General features: G+C 44.9%; 2 protein-coding genes across 5 annotated transcripts in view; one reads left to right on the top strand and one right to left on the bottom strand.

The window, feature by feature from the left end:
- LOC141101014 (aquaporin-7-like) overlaps positions 1–14,478 on the top strand; it is a 49,491-nt gene extending 35,013 nt beyond the window's left edge. The window contains exons 4-6 of the mRNA XM_073589805.1: positions 1,016–1,134; positions 8,068–8,285; positions 13,896–14,478. Coding sequence (XP_073445906.1) covers positions 1,016–1,134; positions 8,068–8,285; positions 13,896–14,070 — 512 coding nt within the window. The 3' untranslated portion in view covers positions 14,071–14,478. The remainder of the gene's footprint in view (positions 1–1,015; positions 1,135–8,067; positions 8,286–13,895) is intronic.
- The window catches only part of TPGS2 (tubulin polyglutamylase complex subunit 2), a 67,453-nt gene continuing 53,842 nt past the window's right edge, over positions 3,659–17,269 (bottom strand). For 3 of the 4 annotated variants that reach the window (XR_012234850.1, XR_012234848.1, XR_012234849.1), the window contains 2 exons: positions 9,196–9,810; positions 3,659–5,667 (listed from right to left, as the gene is read on the bottom strand). Coding sequence is in view for 1 of the 4 variants with exons in the window: in XM_073589800.1 (XP_073445901.1) it covers positions 9,737–9,810 (74 nt within the window). In the remaining 3 variants the exon portion in view is untranslated. Of the gene's footprint in view, positions 5,668–9,195; positions 9,811–17,269 lie in introns of those variants that run through there. The other variant, XM_073589800.1, reaches the window with a different exon arrangement.

Below are 17,269 nucleotides of genomic sequence, written 5' to 3'. Positions count from 1 at the left end.
GGCAGTATTCTAGTAGTTATATTCTTGTACATAGGGGCAGTATTATAGTAGTTATATTTTTGTACATGGGGCAGTATTATAGTAGTTATATTTTTGTACATGGGGCAGTATTATAGTAGTTATATTTTTGTACATAGGGGCAGTATTATAGTAGTTATATTTTTGTACATAGGGGCAGTATTATAGTAGTTATATTCTTGTACATAGGGGCAGTATTATAGTAGTTATATTCTTGTACATAGGAGCAGTATTATAGTAGTTATATTCTTGTACATAGGGGGCAGTATTCTAGTAGTTACATTCTTGTACATAGAGGGCAGTATTCTAGTAGTTATATTCTTGTACATAGGGGCAGTATTATAGTAGTTATATTCTTGTACATGGGGCAGTATTATAGTAGTTATATTTTTGTACATAGGGGCGGTATTATAGTAGTTATGTTCTTGTACATAGGTGGCAGTATTATAGTAGTTATATTCTTGTACATAGGGGCAGTATTATAGTAGTTATATTCTTGTACAGAGGGCAGTATTCTAGTAGTTATATTCTTGTACATAGAGGGCAGTATTCTAGTAGTTATATTCTTGTACATAGAGGGCAGTATTATAGTAGTTATATTCTTGTACATAGAGGGCAGTATTCTAGTAGTTATATTCTTGTACAAAGAGGGCAGTATTATAGTAGTTATATTCTTGTACATAGGGGCAGTATTATAGTAGTTATATTCTTGTACATAGAGGGCAGCATTATAGTAGTTATATTCTTGTACATAGAGGGCAGTATTATAGTAGTTATATTCTTGTACATAGGAGCAGTATTATAGTAGTTATATTCTTGTACATAGAGGGCAGCATTATAGTAGTTATATTCTTGTACATAGGGGCAGTATTATAGTTATATTCTTGTACATAGAGGGCAGCATTATAGTAGTTATATTCTTGTACATAGCGGCAGTATTATAGTGTTTAGGATGTAAATCAATATTTGACCAGAATGCAATTCTTTTCTCTGACAGAGGCTCTGTACAACTATTGCAAAGGAAACTTTACTGTGACAGGTCCTCTAGAAACAGCCAGTATATTTGCCACCTACCCACAGCCGTATCTTTCCATAGGGGGTGGCTTTTTGGATCAGGTAAGTACAGTAAATAACCCATTAGGTAATTAGATTAACCTGATTTGCTTTATGTAGAAAGATCCTGTAGATGCCAATTTCTGATGCATTCATATAAAACAGATCCAAAAATGCCTCTACTGGTATGTGTGGGCAGATATCTAATATTTCACTCCCCTTGCTTTCTGGGAGATTTTCACACGTTCATTATTTGAGTGTTTTTTTTTCCAGCAACCAAAACGTGCTTCTTGGCAGTAAAAACGATGCCTTCAAACCCCCCGTTTTTCAGCGTTTTCTGGTGTGGATTACTTGTCTGATTGGTCTACAGTACATATCAAAATAGGAAAATGGTTGCACTAAATCATGTTAAAACATGTCAATGTGAAATACGTGAAACGTGAACGGCAAAACAGCTTTAGAAATTTAGGAAAATAACACGAGACGCTTTGCACAAAATTTGGCCAAATAATGTGAGCCCACCCACCATCGTCAAGGTAATCTCATGAATCGGGTGGGTCCCGGACCTCCCCTGTCCGGTGTGAACACTTACCCAAGGCTGGAGTCACACTAACCTGCGCAAAATACGGTCCGTAGTTTACTTGCGCAATATGGATGAATGACCACTAAATAGTGCTCCGTAGGTCATCCGTAAGCAAGGTGAGGTCGCGTATTTTGCGCATGTCTGCATCCCTATGTAATCCGTGTGGCATCCGTATGCAATCCGTATGGCGAGATTTTCTCGCAGCCTTGCAAAATGGACATTTAACGGTTTTGAGGCCTGCAAACAATTTAAATAATTAGCCTGCACCCTATTTAGACACTCAGAAACAGGTGGCTGCCTCTATTCTGTCCATTTCTCACCTTGCTTTCACGAGGTGTGTTGGTGTTCTTTGTGCAGCATGGCAGAGGGTCTGACATTCAATACAACAGAGCAGGTTCTCTTTACCCGGCTTTTGTCACGGCACTTTGGTCAACCATACCCAGTGATAGTGGATCCGCGGAGGAGGAGACGCATGTGGGTCCATCCACTTTTGAGGCAACGACTCACAAGAGGTCATTTTCACCGCCTCTATTCTTCTCTGCGGCAGCATCCGGAGAAATTTTACCAGTACTGTCGCATGAGCATTTCCACATTTGATCGACTCTTGGAGACAGTGCGCCCTGGGATAACCTTTCAGGATACAAGGATGCGCAAAGCTATATCTGCAGAGGAGCGACTTCTACTCACAATACGGTATGTACTACACAACCACATTCTCTATGTTCATAATGTGTGTGCTAAATTATGTTTTTTGCCCTTCTTGGACAAAGTTGAATGCCATCATCTTACTCCAAATATGAAGCACCTGACACAGCAGAATGTTAGATGTAATATGTCCTGCATATCACATAGTCATTGTGCCACCAAATATGTGTGTGTTCTTCTCTATCATTTCCTAACATGTTTGGTCGGCATGTAAATGATTTTTTTTTACTTTAGCCATTCTAACCTGGACTATTTCTGTTGTTCTACAGCTTCCTGTCCACTGGCCTGTCTTATGCCGCCCTCCACCATGAGTTTCTCATAGGAAAATCCACCATTTCAGGCATAGTGAGGTCTACATGTGCAGAAATCTGGACAAGACTCCATCAAGTGGTCCTACCCGAGCCCAGGATGGAAGACTGGTTAAGGATATTAAGGGAGTTTGAGGAGGACTGCCAGTTTCCAAATTGTATTGGGGCCCTGGATGGCAAACATATCAGGGTGCGTAAGCCGCCGAACTCAGGCTCCCAATTCTTCAATTATAAACAATACTTTTCTGTTGTATTGTTGGCTCTGGTAGACCCTCAATACAAGTTTATAATTGTTGACATTGGGGCCTATGGAAGGACGGGGGACTCTAGAGTCTTCAATACTTCCATAATGGGTCGGCGGCTACGCACCAACCAGTTGGATCTACCACCACCACGCCAGCTACTAGGCTCCCCCGAATAATCAGTCCCTTATGTCCTTGTGGCAGATGAGGCCTTTCAGTTATCGCGCAATGTCATGAGGCCATATCCCCGGCGCAACCTTGACCACAGGCGCAGAATTTTTAACTTGCGCCTATCACGTGCTAGGCGACTGGTGGAGTGTTCCTTTGGGATTCTTTCTGCCAAATGGCGAGTACTCCAGTCTGCCATTCAGTTGAGTGAGCAAAATGTGAATGAAGTTGTGAAAGCCTGTGTTGTTCTGCATAACTTCACCAGGATACATGATTGCTCCTCCTCTGATGGTGTTGTGCGTAGGCCGGACAATGTGCGCAGGGTGAGACCACCTATCAACCCTCAACGTAGACCGCTCTCTGGCCTCAAAGTGCGTGATATTTTCACTAATTACTTTATCTCACCTGAGGGGGCAACTTCTTGGCAAGAGCATGCTGTGTCTATGTTATAATTTGTTGCTTTAAGTGTGTCAAAATATATATTACTCAAGCCTTTATGATTCTATAAGTGTTTCAGTGCATTGGTTTGTGTCTGTTAGTATGTTGTGAGAGATTGTGAAAAATCACACAGAGACGTTAAGTAGAGTAGACAAATGTTTAGTTTTGCCTTTTTTTTTCGCTTAAACGCAAAATTTTGCCATAACAGAAATGTGGCAATGGCCAAAATGACCCTTTGTGCCTTCTTTAACTTGTTGTAAAATGAACATAACAGAACAAAACAGCCACAAATATTAGGCCAAAAAAACATTGCTGCATCACTAGGTTAACCTAGATTTGCCAACAAAAGGTGAGCTCCATCACCAAAATAAAGGCAACGAGATAACACTCACATTTCCTCATAATGTTATCCAATCATAGAAAGATTCCACCATGACAGGCAAGGCTACCTCACAGCTTTCACACAGATATTACCTGTCTGTAGAACAGACAATATTTAAGCATGCTATACCGGAAAGGATGAAAATACAAAAATCACTTGTTAATACATAGAGAAAGCGTGATATTCTGAATGCTGGTCGACTAGAAATTTTGTCCTAGAGATTGCTAACAAAAAAGGTGACTACTTAACTAAGGCGAGCACGCCTTTCCTAGGCGTTAGCAAGTGAGTAGTGTATTTTCATCCTTTCAGTTTACAGCATAGCGCATTTAAAGATTCTCTTTTCTACACACATGTAATATCTGTCTGAAAGGCGTGAGCGTTGCCAGTCATGATGGATTGTTTCATATGTTTGGAAAACATTATTTAAAAATGTGAATGTTACATTATGTTCTAACTGTTGGTGAAGGAGAACACCTGTTTTTACAATTAGATTAGGAGCACCAGTTACATCTGACTGGACATCTCCAACCATCAGAATCATAAATCCTCATATGTTGGGGAAGGGGAACGTGGATCAACAGCCTGTGGGTGCTGCTGGACATTGTGGTCAACATCGCCCTGTGTGGGGCCATACTGGTGCCCATGATGCTGGAATTGTCCAGCCTCCTGGGACTGTTGGGGATACTGGCCAGAGTACTGATGATGGTGAGGGGCTTCTTGTTGGCTCTGGTAGGCCCGTGGCTCATACCCACCAAGATAGCCAGATCGTCCCCAACCAGGTTGGGACCAGCCTCCAACACTGGGTGGGTACAAGTGGCCATATTGGTGGGGTTGGCTTGAGGAAGACATTTGGTGCTGCGGTATAGACGGTTGGGTAGGGGGAGGAAGGGGTTGAGGTGTTGGCCCACGTATTAGGGGCTGTTCAGACCCTGCTTGAGCAAGCAACTGTGTAGATGGTCTCATGCGCATTAAATTTCGTGGTGAGAGCTGCCACCTCTCCAGAAATTCAAACACCTCATATGGGGTATTGGGGGGGGGTGCTTGCATCAAGCAGGATCTGAATACATCCCCTAATACGGAGCCTGACCTCACGGGTAAGGGCACGGAGATAAAGGGTGAGGCTACGTGCATAGGCCTCCTCACCATCATCTGTTGTTACTCTGGACAAATAATTTAGGACCCCTGTGTCCACATTGGTCCTACTCTCTTGAAGAGTGACCTTGCGCTTTCTTCTTGTTCGCCGTGATACTACAGCAGCCTGTGGGGAGGACCTGATCTGGGCAGTTGGGCTGCTGCTCAAGTTGCCCGGCTCTTCCAGGATGGGTGAGGTGGCAGCAGCAGACCGTCCTGGTGGTGTGGTGTGTAGGGCAGCCATTGTGTGGTCTTGTGATGCCTCATCTTCAGCCATCCTTCTTGTAGGGGGAGAAGATGGGCCAGCCACCTCATCCCCTACAGGATCTATAATGGGCTCTGCCTCTGAGGCCGTTCCTCGATCCGTAAGGTTGGATTGAGTTCTGTTATGAAATAGAACAGAGGCAAAAATACATCAATATTTTTGTCCCTGTAAAGTATTTGTGTAATGTATTTGTGTAATGTGTTGTGAGCTATGTACTTACGGTCTCAGAGCCAGAATTGGGGCGAGGAAGTTCAGCCGGTCATAGTAGATATATTTTCTCTTGACATGCCCAGCATCCCCACTCCTGGACCGCTGCTGGCGTTCCCTGCGGAACTGGTCCCTGATGCTTCGCCACCGTTTCATCACATCTTCCACTGCAATGTGACAGGAAAGATTGTCAAAATCACATATTTGAGAGGTCACATTTTCTAACAGTAGTCTAGGCATGGGGCCTTATGGGGTGTGCGTTCTACCCATGGTGGCATATGTAATTGGGCAGATACACAGGGTCTCATTAGCTACACTTAAACTAATTTTATTGGCTAGGAGGATGAGGAGCTTGTGGCCTAACCCCTAATTATGGCTGTGTGAAGCCACGTGTCACATCCTAATGTAACGGCCTCATGAGGCTAATAAAATTACATGCCCAGGAAGGGGGGTGCTGATTGTAGAATCATTTTGAAGCGTGCGCTAAGGTTAATGATGTTTTTATAGTTGCACTTACGAATTTTATGCTGCTCATCACGTGGTCTGTCCCCAAAGTCATGGTACATCTGGCGACAGATGCGCCTCCATGACGCCTCCTTTCTTGTCTGGTTCGCATAATTTGCATCGCGTGGGTCCCATATTTCGGGACGCTCCTGCACCAGCACAATGAGCATCTCAACGTTAATATATGTGGACGCCATGCTGCTGCTGTACTCCGTGGAGGCGTACTTCCTGGATGTCTGGAGCGCTTTTTGCGCTCATTTGCATGTCTAGGCTTCCTGATGATGGATTGGCCCATTTCCTGTCACCAGCCAAAAGACCTGCATATTGCTCGCAGGTCACACGTGTGGTCCGTGTGTAATCCGTATTTTTTGCGCACCCATTGACTTGCATTGGCGTACTATGGGCGTAGTACGCTGACAATGCTGCGAGTGGCACGGAGCGTAGGATACGGAAGAGAAAAATATGCCTGGTGCGAGTGACCCCATAGAGAATCATTTGTCCGTGTGTAATGCGTGCTTTTTGCGCCTCTCACTCGCCCGTATTCCTCGCCAGTGTGACTCCGGCCTAAGGCTAATATCTGCATGCATGGTTAAATGTGGACACCTCTCTTGGCAAACCCTACATAGATGGACTCACATTATTTGGCCAAATTTTGTGCGAAGAGTCTCATGTGTTATTTTCTTAAATGTCTAAAGCCATTTTGCCGTTCACGTTTCACGGATGTCACATTGACCTGCTTTAACATGATTTAGTGCAACCATTTCCTATTTTGATATGTTAGTTGTATTTTGGTATGCACTTGTTCAGACTAGTTCTTGGTGTTTCAGTCAGTTTTCTTGTTATTTTGTCTACACTACAGTTAATAAAGTTAGTTTTATTCACCAAGAATGCTTAGTTGTGTATTTATCCTTTACTATTACTTTCTATGGGTGAAAAAAATGCTTAAAACGCTGAAAGAATTGACATGTGGCAGATTTAAAAAAAAATGCTGCAGTTTTCCAATTCAATTCTGAAACCTCATAACTTTTCCTGGTACTTTAAAAAGCAGCTTTTAATTTTCATAAAAAAAAAAAAAAATCTGTAGATAAGCCCCCAATGTAACCTGAAAGAGAAGTAAAAAAAGAGTTATATTATATTCACCCAGGGGCGGTCCCGGGTCCGGGGGGTGTCGCGGTCCGTTCCGGCGCCTCCCATCTTCATACGGTGCCGTCCTCTTCTTTCCTTTCCGTCGTGGCTCCGGCGCAGGCGCACTGCTCTGCCCTGTTGAGAGCAGAGCAGAGTACTGCAGTGCGCATGGTCAGAGGTCCGGCGCCTGCACACTGCAGTACTTTATTCTGCCCTCAACAGGGCAGATAAAGTACGCCTGCGCCGGAGCCACGACAGGAAGCAAAGAGGACGTCACTGTTACAAGATGGGAGGCGCCGGACCGGACCGCGACACCCTCCGGACCCGGGATTGCCCCTGGGTGAGTATAATATAACTCGTTTTTCTTCTCTTCCAGGTTACATAGGGGGCTTATCTACAGCATTACAGAATGCTGTAGATAAGCCCCTGATGGCGGTGCCGGCAGCTGATAGTCCAAAAATGGGGTGACAGATTCCCTTTAATATGATGGGTAAAGTTAGGGTGTGTGCACACGCTGCGGATTCTGCTGCGGTTCCGCAGCGGATTTGGCCGCTGCGGGTCCGCAGCAGTTTTTGCTGCGGTGTACAGTACCATTATTCCCTATGGGAATAAAAAAACGCAGTGCAGACGGTGCGGACTTTTCCTCGCAGTTTTTCTCCGGTTTTGAAACCGCAGAAAGAATTGACATGTCAATTCTTTCTGCGGATTCCGCTGCGGTTTACCATCTCCTCCATTGAGGAGATGAAAAACCGCAGGGCAAAACCGCAGAGCAATCCGCAGGTAAAACCACAGGTCTTTTGACCTGCAGATTTACCTGCGGATTTTACATAATCCTTTCGGCCAAATCCGCACCCCAATCCGTAGCGTGTGCACGTACCCTTATAGTTTTATGGGGCGACTGACATGTTCCTAGAAGTCTTTATCTTGTACTATTGCAGGTGATTGGCACTGGAGCCTTGCTGCTATGTATCCTGGCTATAAATGATAAGAAAAACAATAGCGCTCTGGACGGGACACAAGCTGTGGTTGTCGGCCTCCTGGTTACAGTTATTGGGATGTCTATGGGCATGAATTCGGGATATGCTATCAACCCTGCCAGGGATTTGGGGCCACGTCTCTTCACTGCGGCTGCTGGATGGGGACTGGAAGTTTTCAGGTAAAGACTAATCATATAAATGTAGCAGAGCTGAATTTATCATTGAGCTGGGTATTTTATGCAGAGTGAAAACCCAGAAGGGATAATGTTGTATGAATCATGGAAACTTATTTGCTGCTCCAGGTCATGTAAGAAACTATGAAAATGCTCTTAAAGAGGACCTGTCACCAGGTCAAAAGTGACCAGACTTTTCATTTTATTTGGATTCCTGCTGCTCCCCTAATTATTCCGTTTGCTCTTCTATAAATCCACCGTACAGTTCCAGAGCTATTGGGCTTTTTTTTGCTCAATTTTATCATCTTTACCAAGGGGTGTTGCTTATAGGTGTTAATAATGCAGCCTAAAGACACGCCCAAGAGGATCCTGTGAGTCACGCCCTCTTGGCAAAGATCATAATAACTAACACTAAAATAGGCCCATAGCGCTTTAACCATATGGTGGAATTAAAAAAAATAAAATAAAAAAAAAAATTAAAAGCATACTCGGGGGATCAATGAGAGGAAAAAAACTAGCGACTTTACCTGGTGACAGGTCCACTCTAAAGGTGCAATACCATCTCAGCATTAATGGATGAGACAGGAAGCAATAGGAGCCACGTTGCGGACTGAGACACACTTTTTCTGTAACTCCCACTGAGTTTTATTAAAGGCTGAGGCAGCCATACCCTTTTAATCAATAAAATCTTATTGTTTTGTGTACAGCTCCTATTTGTAGTTATGTGTTTCCATGGTAAAAGACGACTAAAAGCATTGTGTGGTCTGACCATGCAGTGCTAGTATCCAAATGTCTCTTTATAATTGCCAATCTACTAAATATATGTTCATAAGAATTAGGGGATAGAATGAAGGGAGTAAAGCCGCATTGGGTTTGTTTGCAGTCTGTTACCAAGAAACATGAATGTTTGTCTCACCTGGTGAGGTGGATCCTCCAAGCCCAAGGTCCAGGTGGGCAAACGGGCGTAGGTGCAGCAGGCAGGTGAGGCACAAGGAAAACAGGTAGCAGAGGTAGTGGAGACCGCAGGCAGACAGGAGATCGGGAACAGGTAGCAGAGGTCCTGGAGACCGCAGGCAGACAGGAGATCGGGAACAGGTAGCAGAGGTCCTGGAGACCGCAGGCAGACAGGAGACCGGGAATAGGTAGCAGAGGTCATGGAGAACGCAGGCAGACAGGAGACCGGAGAACAGGTAGCAGAGGTCCTGGTGAACGCAGGCAGACTGGAGACCGGGAAAAGGTAACAGAGGTCATAGAGAACACAGGCAAACAGGAGACCGGTAAAAGGTAGCAGAGGTCCTGGAGACCGCAGGCAGACAGTAGATCAGGAACAGGTAGCAGAGGTCCTGGAGGCAGCAAGCAGACAGGAGACCGGGAAAAGGTAGCAGAGGTCATGGAGAACGCAGGCAGACAGGAGACCGGTAAAAGGTAGCAGAGGTCCTGGAGACCGCAGGCAGACATTAGATCAGGAACAGGTAGCAGAGGTATGGGAGGCCACAAGCAGACAGGAGACCAGGAACAGGTAGCAGAGGTCCTGGAAATCAAAGCCAGACAGGAGATCAGGAACAGGTAGCAGAGGTCTTGGAGACCGCAGGCAGACAGGAGACCGGGAAAAGATAGAGGAGGTCCTGGAGGCAGCAGACGTCCTGGAGGCAGCAGACAGAGAGGGGAACAGTTAGTAGTGGTCTTGGAAATCGAAGCCAGACAGGAGATCGGGAACAGGTAGCAGAGGTCCTGGAGGCCGCAAGCAGACAGGAGATCGGGAACAAGTAGCAGAGGTCCTGGAGCCTGCAAGCAGTTATGACTCTGGAGGACCTAAAAGTTTTAATACCAAGACTCCGGTGTGTGTCTTGGTAGGACATATATAGGCCCAGGCAGACAATAACATGGGATCACGATAAATCATCTGCAAAGCCCGACATGGAACACAACACAGCTGACTGGGGCAAGGGGAGCAAAACCAGAATCTGTTTTCCCAACATTATAATAGATTTTCAGATTAATATTAAAAATATGAGATTTAATTCTTGATAGACTGGATCAATTAACAAAAATTGCAAAAGTAGTTTTCCCCCAAAATATACATAATCATCCTATTCCCTGTTCATCCTCAATTAGAAAAAAGCGATTGGGAGGCCATGAATACCACGGCTACCATTAAAAGTGGTGTTCGCAGTTACGTAAGAAGTCTCTGGCATTGTGATAACACTTGCTCTTAGTAAATCATGACTTTGCATTGTGTTTATTGGGCAGTTAATAACAATTACTTGAGTCCTCGGCATGACAGCTATTACACAGAGCAGGATAAGGAGTCCCGGTGCCTGCACCATGTCTGCTCCATGGATTTGCGGTCACGCCTGTGTTATCACACGTGTGATTAGACCCTGCCAGCAAAATATTGTGTTTCCATTAACTAGAGAAGGGTTGACATAGGTTTACTTTAAGGTGCTGTGATCACATCTAATATCATCCTCCATGAAATCGACCTGAGATAAGGAGGGTCTGATAGGAGAGGCGTAGGCACAGAGATATCACCGGATGGAGAATTCATGGAAAGGCACTGACAGGCCACTCATATCCAGGTGATGTCTCCAGGTCAGTCACATAGAACCACTATTATAGCTGCACCCAAAGTGGAAAATGCAGTTATTTTGGGGGACTTTCATAGGGTAAAAAGTTTCTCATCACTACCTTGAGAACGGGTTTCCCTGGCCCCTGCTGTGGAGAGGTGGACGCACATGCGCAGCTCTTCACATTGATTTCTAGAGTAGCTCCAAAATTAGCTGTTGAAAAGCCGCGAGACATGCAGCTACGGGGGTTCAAACATAGTTTTCGAGCATGCCAAAGACACTCTGTTATCACCCAAGCATGGCGGATAAAACCTTATCACTGCACGTTCGCTCATCACTACTCGTAACTACTAGTCTATGGGGCTGTTCACGTAAGTGTATCTTTGTGAACTGAGCAGTCTCCACAAAAAATATTGGAGCCATGTCCGATTTTGATCTGAACCTTGGATTAAACTTGTCAATGCAAGTCTATGTGAAAATCAGAACTCAGATGCGTTGTTTATTTTTCACAGACTGTTTATTATGCAAAGATTGAGAAATCTACAAAAAAAAAAATAATGAAACTCTAAAGCCTGAAGCACTGGCCAATCTCTGATGAAACCAAATGACTGTGACCGTATGAGAAAAATCACTGATGTGTGAATGAGACTTTAGGTGGGGTCCACACTACTACCCCGACCACTGTCAAGTTAAAGCGGTGTCGCCTAAATTCCAATTCTCAGACCAAGTTCACACGGCCTTATAAAAAATAACTAATTTTCATCCAGTAAAAAATGGATGACTTTTCATCTCCGTGGTCATCCATATGTGATCCATAAGGAATTAATTTGTATCCATCAGCGGTTAATAAAGTCTACAAAAACAAGTTAAGAGTTGCAGTGTTATGTGAAGGATCCTTATGGGATCCCATTATTTTGCGCTTTCGTAGACTTTGAATGGGTAAGTCTTATTGGAAGTATGGAAGTGACTAAGTGCATGCGGTGAGTTTTTTTCACGTGGGCATTTGGTCCAAATCTTAGCACGCCAACTGAATAACAACAGTCCGAGTGCGGTCAGCGTAGGATCATTTTTACCATGGACAGGGGGCAAACCAAAAACACGGTAGTGAGCATGTAACCCCCAAAGAGTAGCATGAGCATGTGCTGCATGGAAGAGCCAGAAGCAGATGAGAGCATTTGCTCATTTTACTTTCGGGCACAGAGCCGGGATTTGGGGTGGAGAGTTTCTTACCTTCTGCAGCTTCTAAGGCTAGTTTCACACTAGCGTTTATGAGCGCAGCGACGGCCTGCGCACGGCCGCCGCTAAGCCCCGCCCCCTGCTGCGCCTCCGCCGGTAGCTCCGCCCACCGGCGCATGACGCTGCATGCGCCCTGCGTCCCCTATCTTTATCACTGGGGGCGCAGGCCGTGCGCAGTATGTGGTTGACGGCGCATGCGTCCTTTTGACGGTGCGCCGACCTGCGCCAAACGCAACCTGCTGCAGTTTGGTTGCGTCGGCGCACCGTCAAAAAGGCGCATGTGCCGCCAAACGCATACTGCGCACGGCCTGCGCCCCCCTGTGATAAAGATAGGGGACGCAGGGCGCATGCAGCGTCATGCGCCGGTGGGCGGAGCTACCGGCGGGGCGCGGCAGGGGCGGGGCTTAGCGGCGGCCGTGCGCAGGCCGTCGCTGCGCTCATAAACGCTAGTGTGAGACTAGCCTAACCCTTTTATTACGCTCTCTACTTTGTACAATAAGGTTGCAGTCAGAGGGCCGTATAAATCGGACTGAGATCGGATCGCATTACTCGGACTGGCCGGCGGCTCTTCTGACTCAGTTGTGACAGATGCACAGAAATATATGAGGCTGTCACGCTTGGGTCGGGAGAATCTCGCCTACCAGTCCACACACTGTGATCCCATTCAGGCTGCACCCTAAAAGGAAGCAATTCGGCTTACATGGAGAGACGCTGTAACAAGCCCCGTGTCAGTCGCACAAGACGTACTTTAAGGCTGTGGGCCCAAGATGCGATTTTTAAGCGTTTTTGCCGCGATTTTCGGCGCGAAAATGTTTAAAAATCTTGTACATGACGCACCCCATGCATTCCTATGGCATTCCGCACATGCTGTGCTAATGCTGCGCTTTTTTCCGCGGCGGAATCGCATCGCGGAAAAAATCGCAGCATGCTCATTCTTTTGTGCGGAATCGCAAAGAATTGCAGCGATTCCGCACCCATAGAAATGCATGAGAATTGCTTACTTCCCGCATGTGGCTATGCCCACCATGCGGGAAGTTAAGCGTCTCATGTGCGGTTGATACCCACGGTGTGGAGGAGAGGAGACTGTCCTCCAGGCCCTGGGTACCATACCCCTGTAAAAAAAAAGAATAAAAAAAAAAAATCGGGTTATATTTACCTTCCGACGTCCTGCGCTGCATTCCTGGCCTAGCGTTCCCAGAAATGCCTTGCGGCAAGGTCCGGTGATGATGTAGTCTCGCGTGACTCTAGCGGTCTCGTGAGATCGCTATAGCAACGCGAGACCAACGTTATCACAGGTCTCGCAAGGCATTACTGGGAACGCTGAGGCCCGGGAATGTAGCGCGGGATGTCGGAAGTTAAATATACACCGATTTTTTATTTTTTTATCATTTTTTACATTCTTTCTTTTACAATTGATGCCGCATAGGCGGCCTCAATAGTAAAAACCTGGTCACACTTGTCAAACACTATGTTTGTCAAGTGTGACCAACCTGTCAATCACATTGACATTGATTATGATCGCGATTTTGCCGCGATTTTCGCGTGCGATATTCAAGCACTTTCCAAGCGATTTGAAGCATCGCTTGGAAAGTGCTTGAATATCGCACGCGAAAATCGCGGCAAAATCGCGATCATAATCGCGGTAAAATCGTGCGGAAAAAACTGCGTGATTTCTGGGAAGGAGTCCGGTTTTCAGTGTCCGGATTTAAACGCTACGTCGGCACATAGCCTAAAAGAATTTTCACATTCACTGACAGCAAGCAGAAATGAATTATGATTACCGTAAAAATAAAATGCTTGTCTATTCTTCCAGGGCTGGGAATTACTGGTGCTGGGTGCCAATTGTAGCCCCTATGGTGGGTGGCCTGACCGGTGCTTTCCTGTACAAGCTGCTAGTGGGGCTCCATCACCAGCCGAAAGTGGAGGAGAAGAAGCTATGTGAGATGGAGAAGGGGAATGCAGAGATGGAGGCCTGTGAATATATGTGACCTCCACTATAGCACTGGCAATAAAAAAAGGACACAAAAATCAAGTCAAAGGACCCCTTCTGGCACCACTGGATGACTCCAGCATTGTTATTACAGTTTTTATGTTTTATTTTTTCTAAACTTCACCACTGTGTCACTGAAGATCTAGTGAGACGAGCCACGTGGTGGGAAATCCATACAGAAGACTGATAATGTTTACCTGCATATGACTATTCTATTCTGTAAGGTGTAAAATACAATGTCCTCAAAGTAAATTCCAGTGTGCAGGATGTGCGGGGGCTTCCTTCACCGATATGTACCGTAAATTACCAATATTGGAGACAGTATAAATAACAGTTACTCACCTCTTTCGTCTACATTTCAACAACTTTTGTCTAATTTTGGTTCTAGACATTACCACAATGAATTTTAAACAAAACAATTCAGATTCAGTTGAAGTTCAGACTTTCAGCTTCATTTGAGGGTATCCGCATTAAAACTGGATGAAGGGTTTAGGAGTTTCAGCTCCTTAACATGTGCCACCCTGTTTTTAAAGGGACCAAAAGTAATTGGAGAGATTAAATAATTGTAAATAAAATGTTCATTTCTAGTACTTGGTTGAAAACCCTTTGTTGGCAATGACTGCCTGAAGTCTTGAACTCATGGACATCACCAGTCGCTGTGTTTCCTCCTTTTTGATGCACCGCCAGGCCTTCACTGCGGTGGTTTTCAGCTGCTGTTTGTTTGTGGGCCTTTCTGTCTGAAGTTTAGTCTTTAACAAGTGAAATGCATGCTCAATTGGGTTGAGATCAGGTGACTGACTTGGCCATTCAAGAATATTCCACTTCTTTGCTTTAATAAACTCCTGGGTTGCTTTGGCTTTATGTTTTGGGTCATTGTCCATCTGTAGTATGAAACGACGACCAATCAGTTTGGCTGCATTTGGCTGGATCTGAGCACACAGTATGGCTCTGAATACCTCAGAATTCATTTGGCTGCTTCTGTCCTGTGTCACATCATCAATAAACACTAGTGACCCAGAGCCACTGGCAGCCATGCATGCCCAAGCCATCACACTGCCTCCGCCGTGTTTTACAGATGATGTGGTATGCTTTGGGTCATGAGCTGTACCACGCCTTCACCATACTTTTCTCTTTCCATCATTCTGGTAGAGGTTGATCTTGGTTTCATCTGTCCAAAGAATGTTCTTCCAGAACTGTGCTGGCTTTTTTAGATTTTTTTTTAGCAAAGTCCAGTCTAGCCTTTTGATTCTTGATGCTTATGAGTGGCTTGCACCGTGCAGTGAACCCTCTGTATTTACTTTCATGCAGTCTTCTCTTTATGGCAGATTTGGATATTGATACACCTACCTCCTGGAGAGTGTTGTTCACTTGGTTGGCTGTTGTGAAGGGGTTTCACTTCACCATGGAGATTATTCTGCGATCATCCACCACTGTTGTCTTCCGTGGGTGCCCAGGTCTTTTTGCATTGATGAGTTCACCAGTGCTTTCTTTCTTTCTCAGGATGTACCAAACTGTAGATTTTGCCACTCCTAATGTTGTAGCAATTTCTCGGATGGTTTTTTTTCTGTTTCTGCAGCTTAAGGATGGCTTGTTTCACCTGCATCCAATTTTAATGTGGATACCCTCAAATGAAAGCTGAAAGTCTGAACTTCAACTGCATCTGAATTGTTTTGTTTAAAATTCATTGTGGTAATGTCTAGAACCAAAATTAGAAAAATGTTGTCTCATATATATGGACCTAACTGTATATTACATTACTGATCCTGTACTGATCCTGAGTTAGGCTACTTTCACACTTGCTTTGTAGCGCGTTTTTCCCGCAAAAAAATGCATAGAAAAAACGCATACAAATGCTGCGTTTTTTCAAGCATTTTTATGAGCATGCATGAAAAAAACGCAGCGTTTTTATGCGTTTTTAGTGCGTTTTTACCGCGTTTGCATTTTTTTCCAACATTAGTTGGCCCCTCACACGAACCCAAACCATGACTTTACTAACCCTAACCCTTAACCAAACCATACCCTAACCCTTAACCAAACCATACTAACCCTAACCCTTAACCAAACCCTACCCAAACCATACTAACCCTAACCCAAACCCTAAACCCCCTTAACTAACCCTAACTCTAACCCAAACCCCTTAATTCCATTGTCTAACTAATGGTCAACAAAAAAACGCATGCGCAAAAAAACGCATACATGAGCATGCCAATGCGCACATATGCGCACCCATAGACTTATAATGGGTGTCTTGCTGTAAAAAAACGCATTGCGCGCGCATGCGTTTTTTTGAGGCAAGTCGGACGCCCAAAAAATGCAACAGGATGCATTTTGTGCGCCCGAACGCACACCACGAAAAAACGCATGCGCGGAAAAACGCATACAAACGCATGTGTATGTGCACATAAGCGCATCCCATGCAAAATATAGGGGAAAAAAAGCATGCGTTTTTTAGCGCTAAAATACAGCGTTACATCCAGCGTTACAGCCTTACATCCTGTATTATACTCCAGAGCTGCACTCACTATTCCGCTGGTGCAGTCACTGTGTACATACATTACTGATCCTGTACTGATCCGGAGCTACATCCTGTATTATACTCCAGAGCTGCACTCACTATTCTGATGGTGCAGTCACTGTGTACATACATTACATTACTGATCCTGTACTGATCCTGAGTTACATCCTGTATTATACTCCAGAGCTGCACTCACTATTCTGCTGGGGCAGTCACTGTGTACATACATTACTGATCCTGTACTGATCCTGAGTTACATCCTGCATTATACTCCAGAGCTGCACTCACTATTCTGCTGGGGCAGTCACTGTGTACATACATTACATTACTGATCCGGAGTTACATCCTGTATTATACCCCAGAGCTGCACTCACTAATCTACTGGTGCAGTCACTGTGTACATACATTACATTACTGATCCTGTACTGATCCTGAGTTACATCCTGTATTATACTCCAGAGCTGCACTCACTATTCTGCTGGTGCAGTCACTGTTTACATACATTACTTATCCTGTATTGTATGCCAGAGCTGAACGCACTATTCTGCTGGTGGAGTACATGCATTACTTATTCTACTTCTACTTCTGAGTGACATCCTATACTTTACCCCAGAGCTGCATTCACAATTCTGGTTGGCTATTTGGAAACAGTCAGCAAGCCTGTTAATATCACCCATCAATG

This window comes from Dendrobates tinctorius, unplaced genomic scaffold (genome assembly GCF_039654945.1).
Source record: "Dendrobates tinctorius isolate UK_male_01 unplaced genomic scaffold, ASM3965494v1 ptg000113l, whole genome shotgun sequence".
Taxonomy (NCBI): domain Eukaryota; kingdom Metazoa; phylum Chordata; class Amphibia; order Anura; family Dendrobatidae; genus Dendrobates; species Dendrobates tinctorius.
The sequence above is the reverse complement of the archived record's forward strand: the minus strand, read 5'-3'. Positions and strand labels throughout refer to the sequence as shown.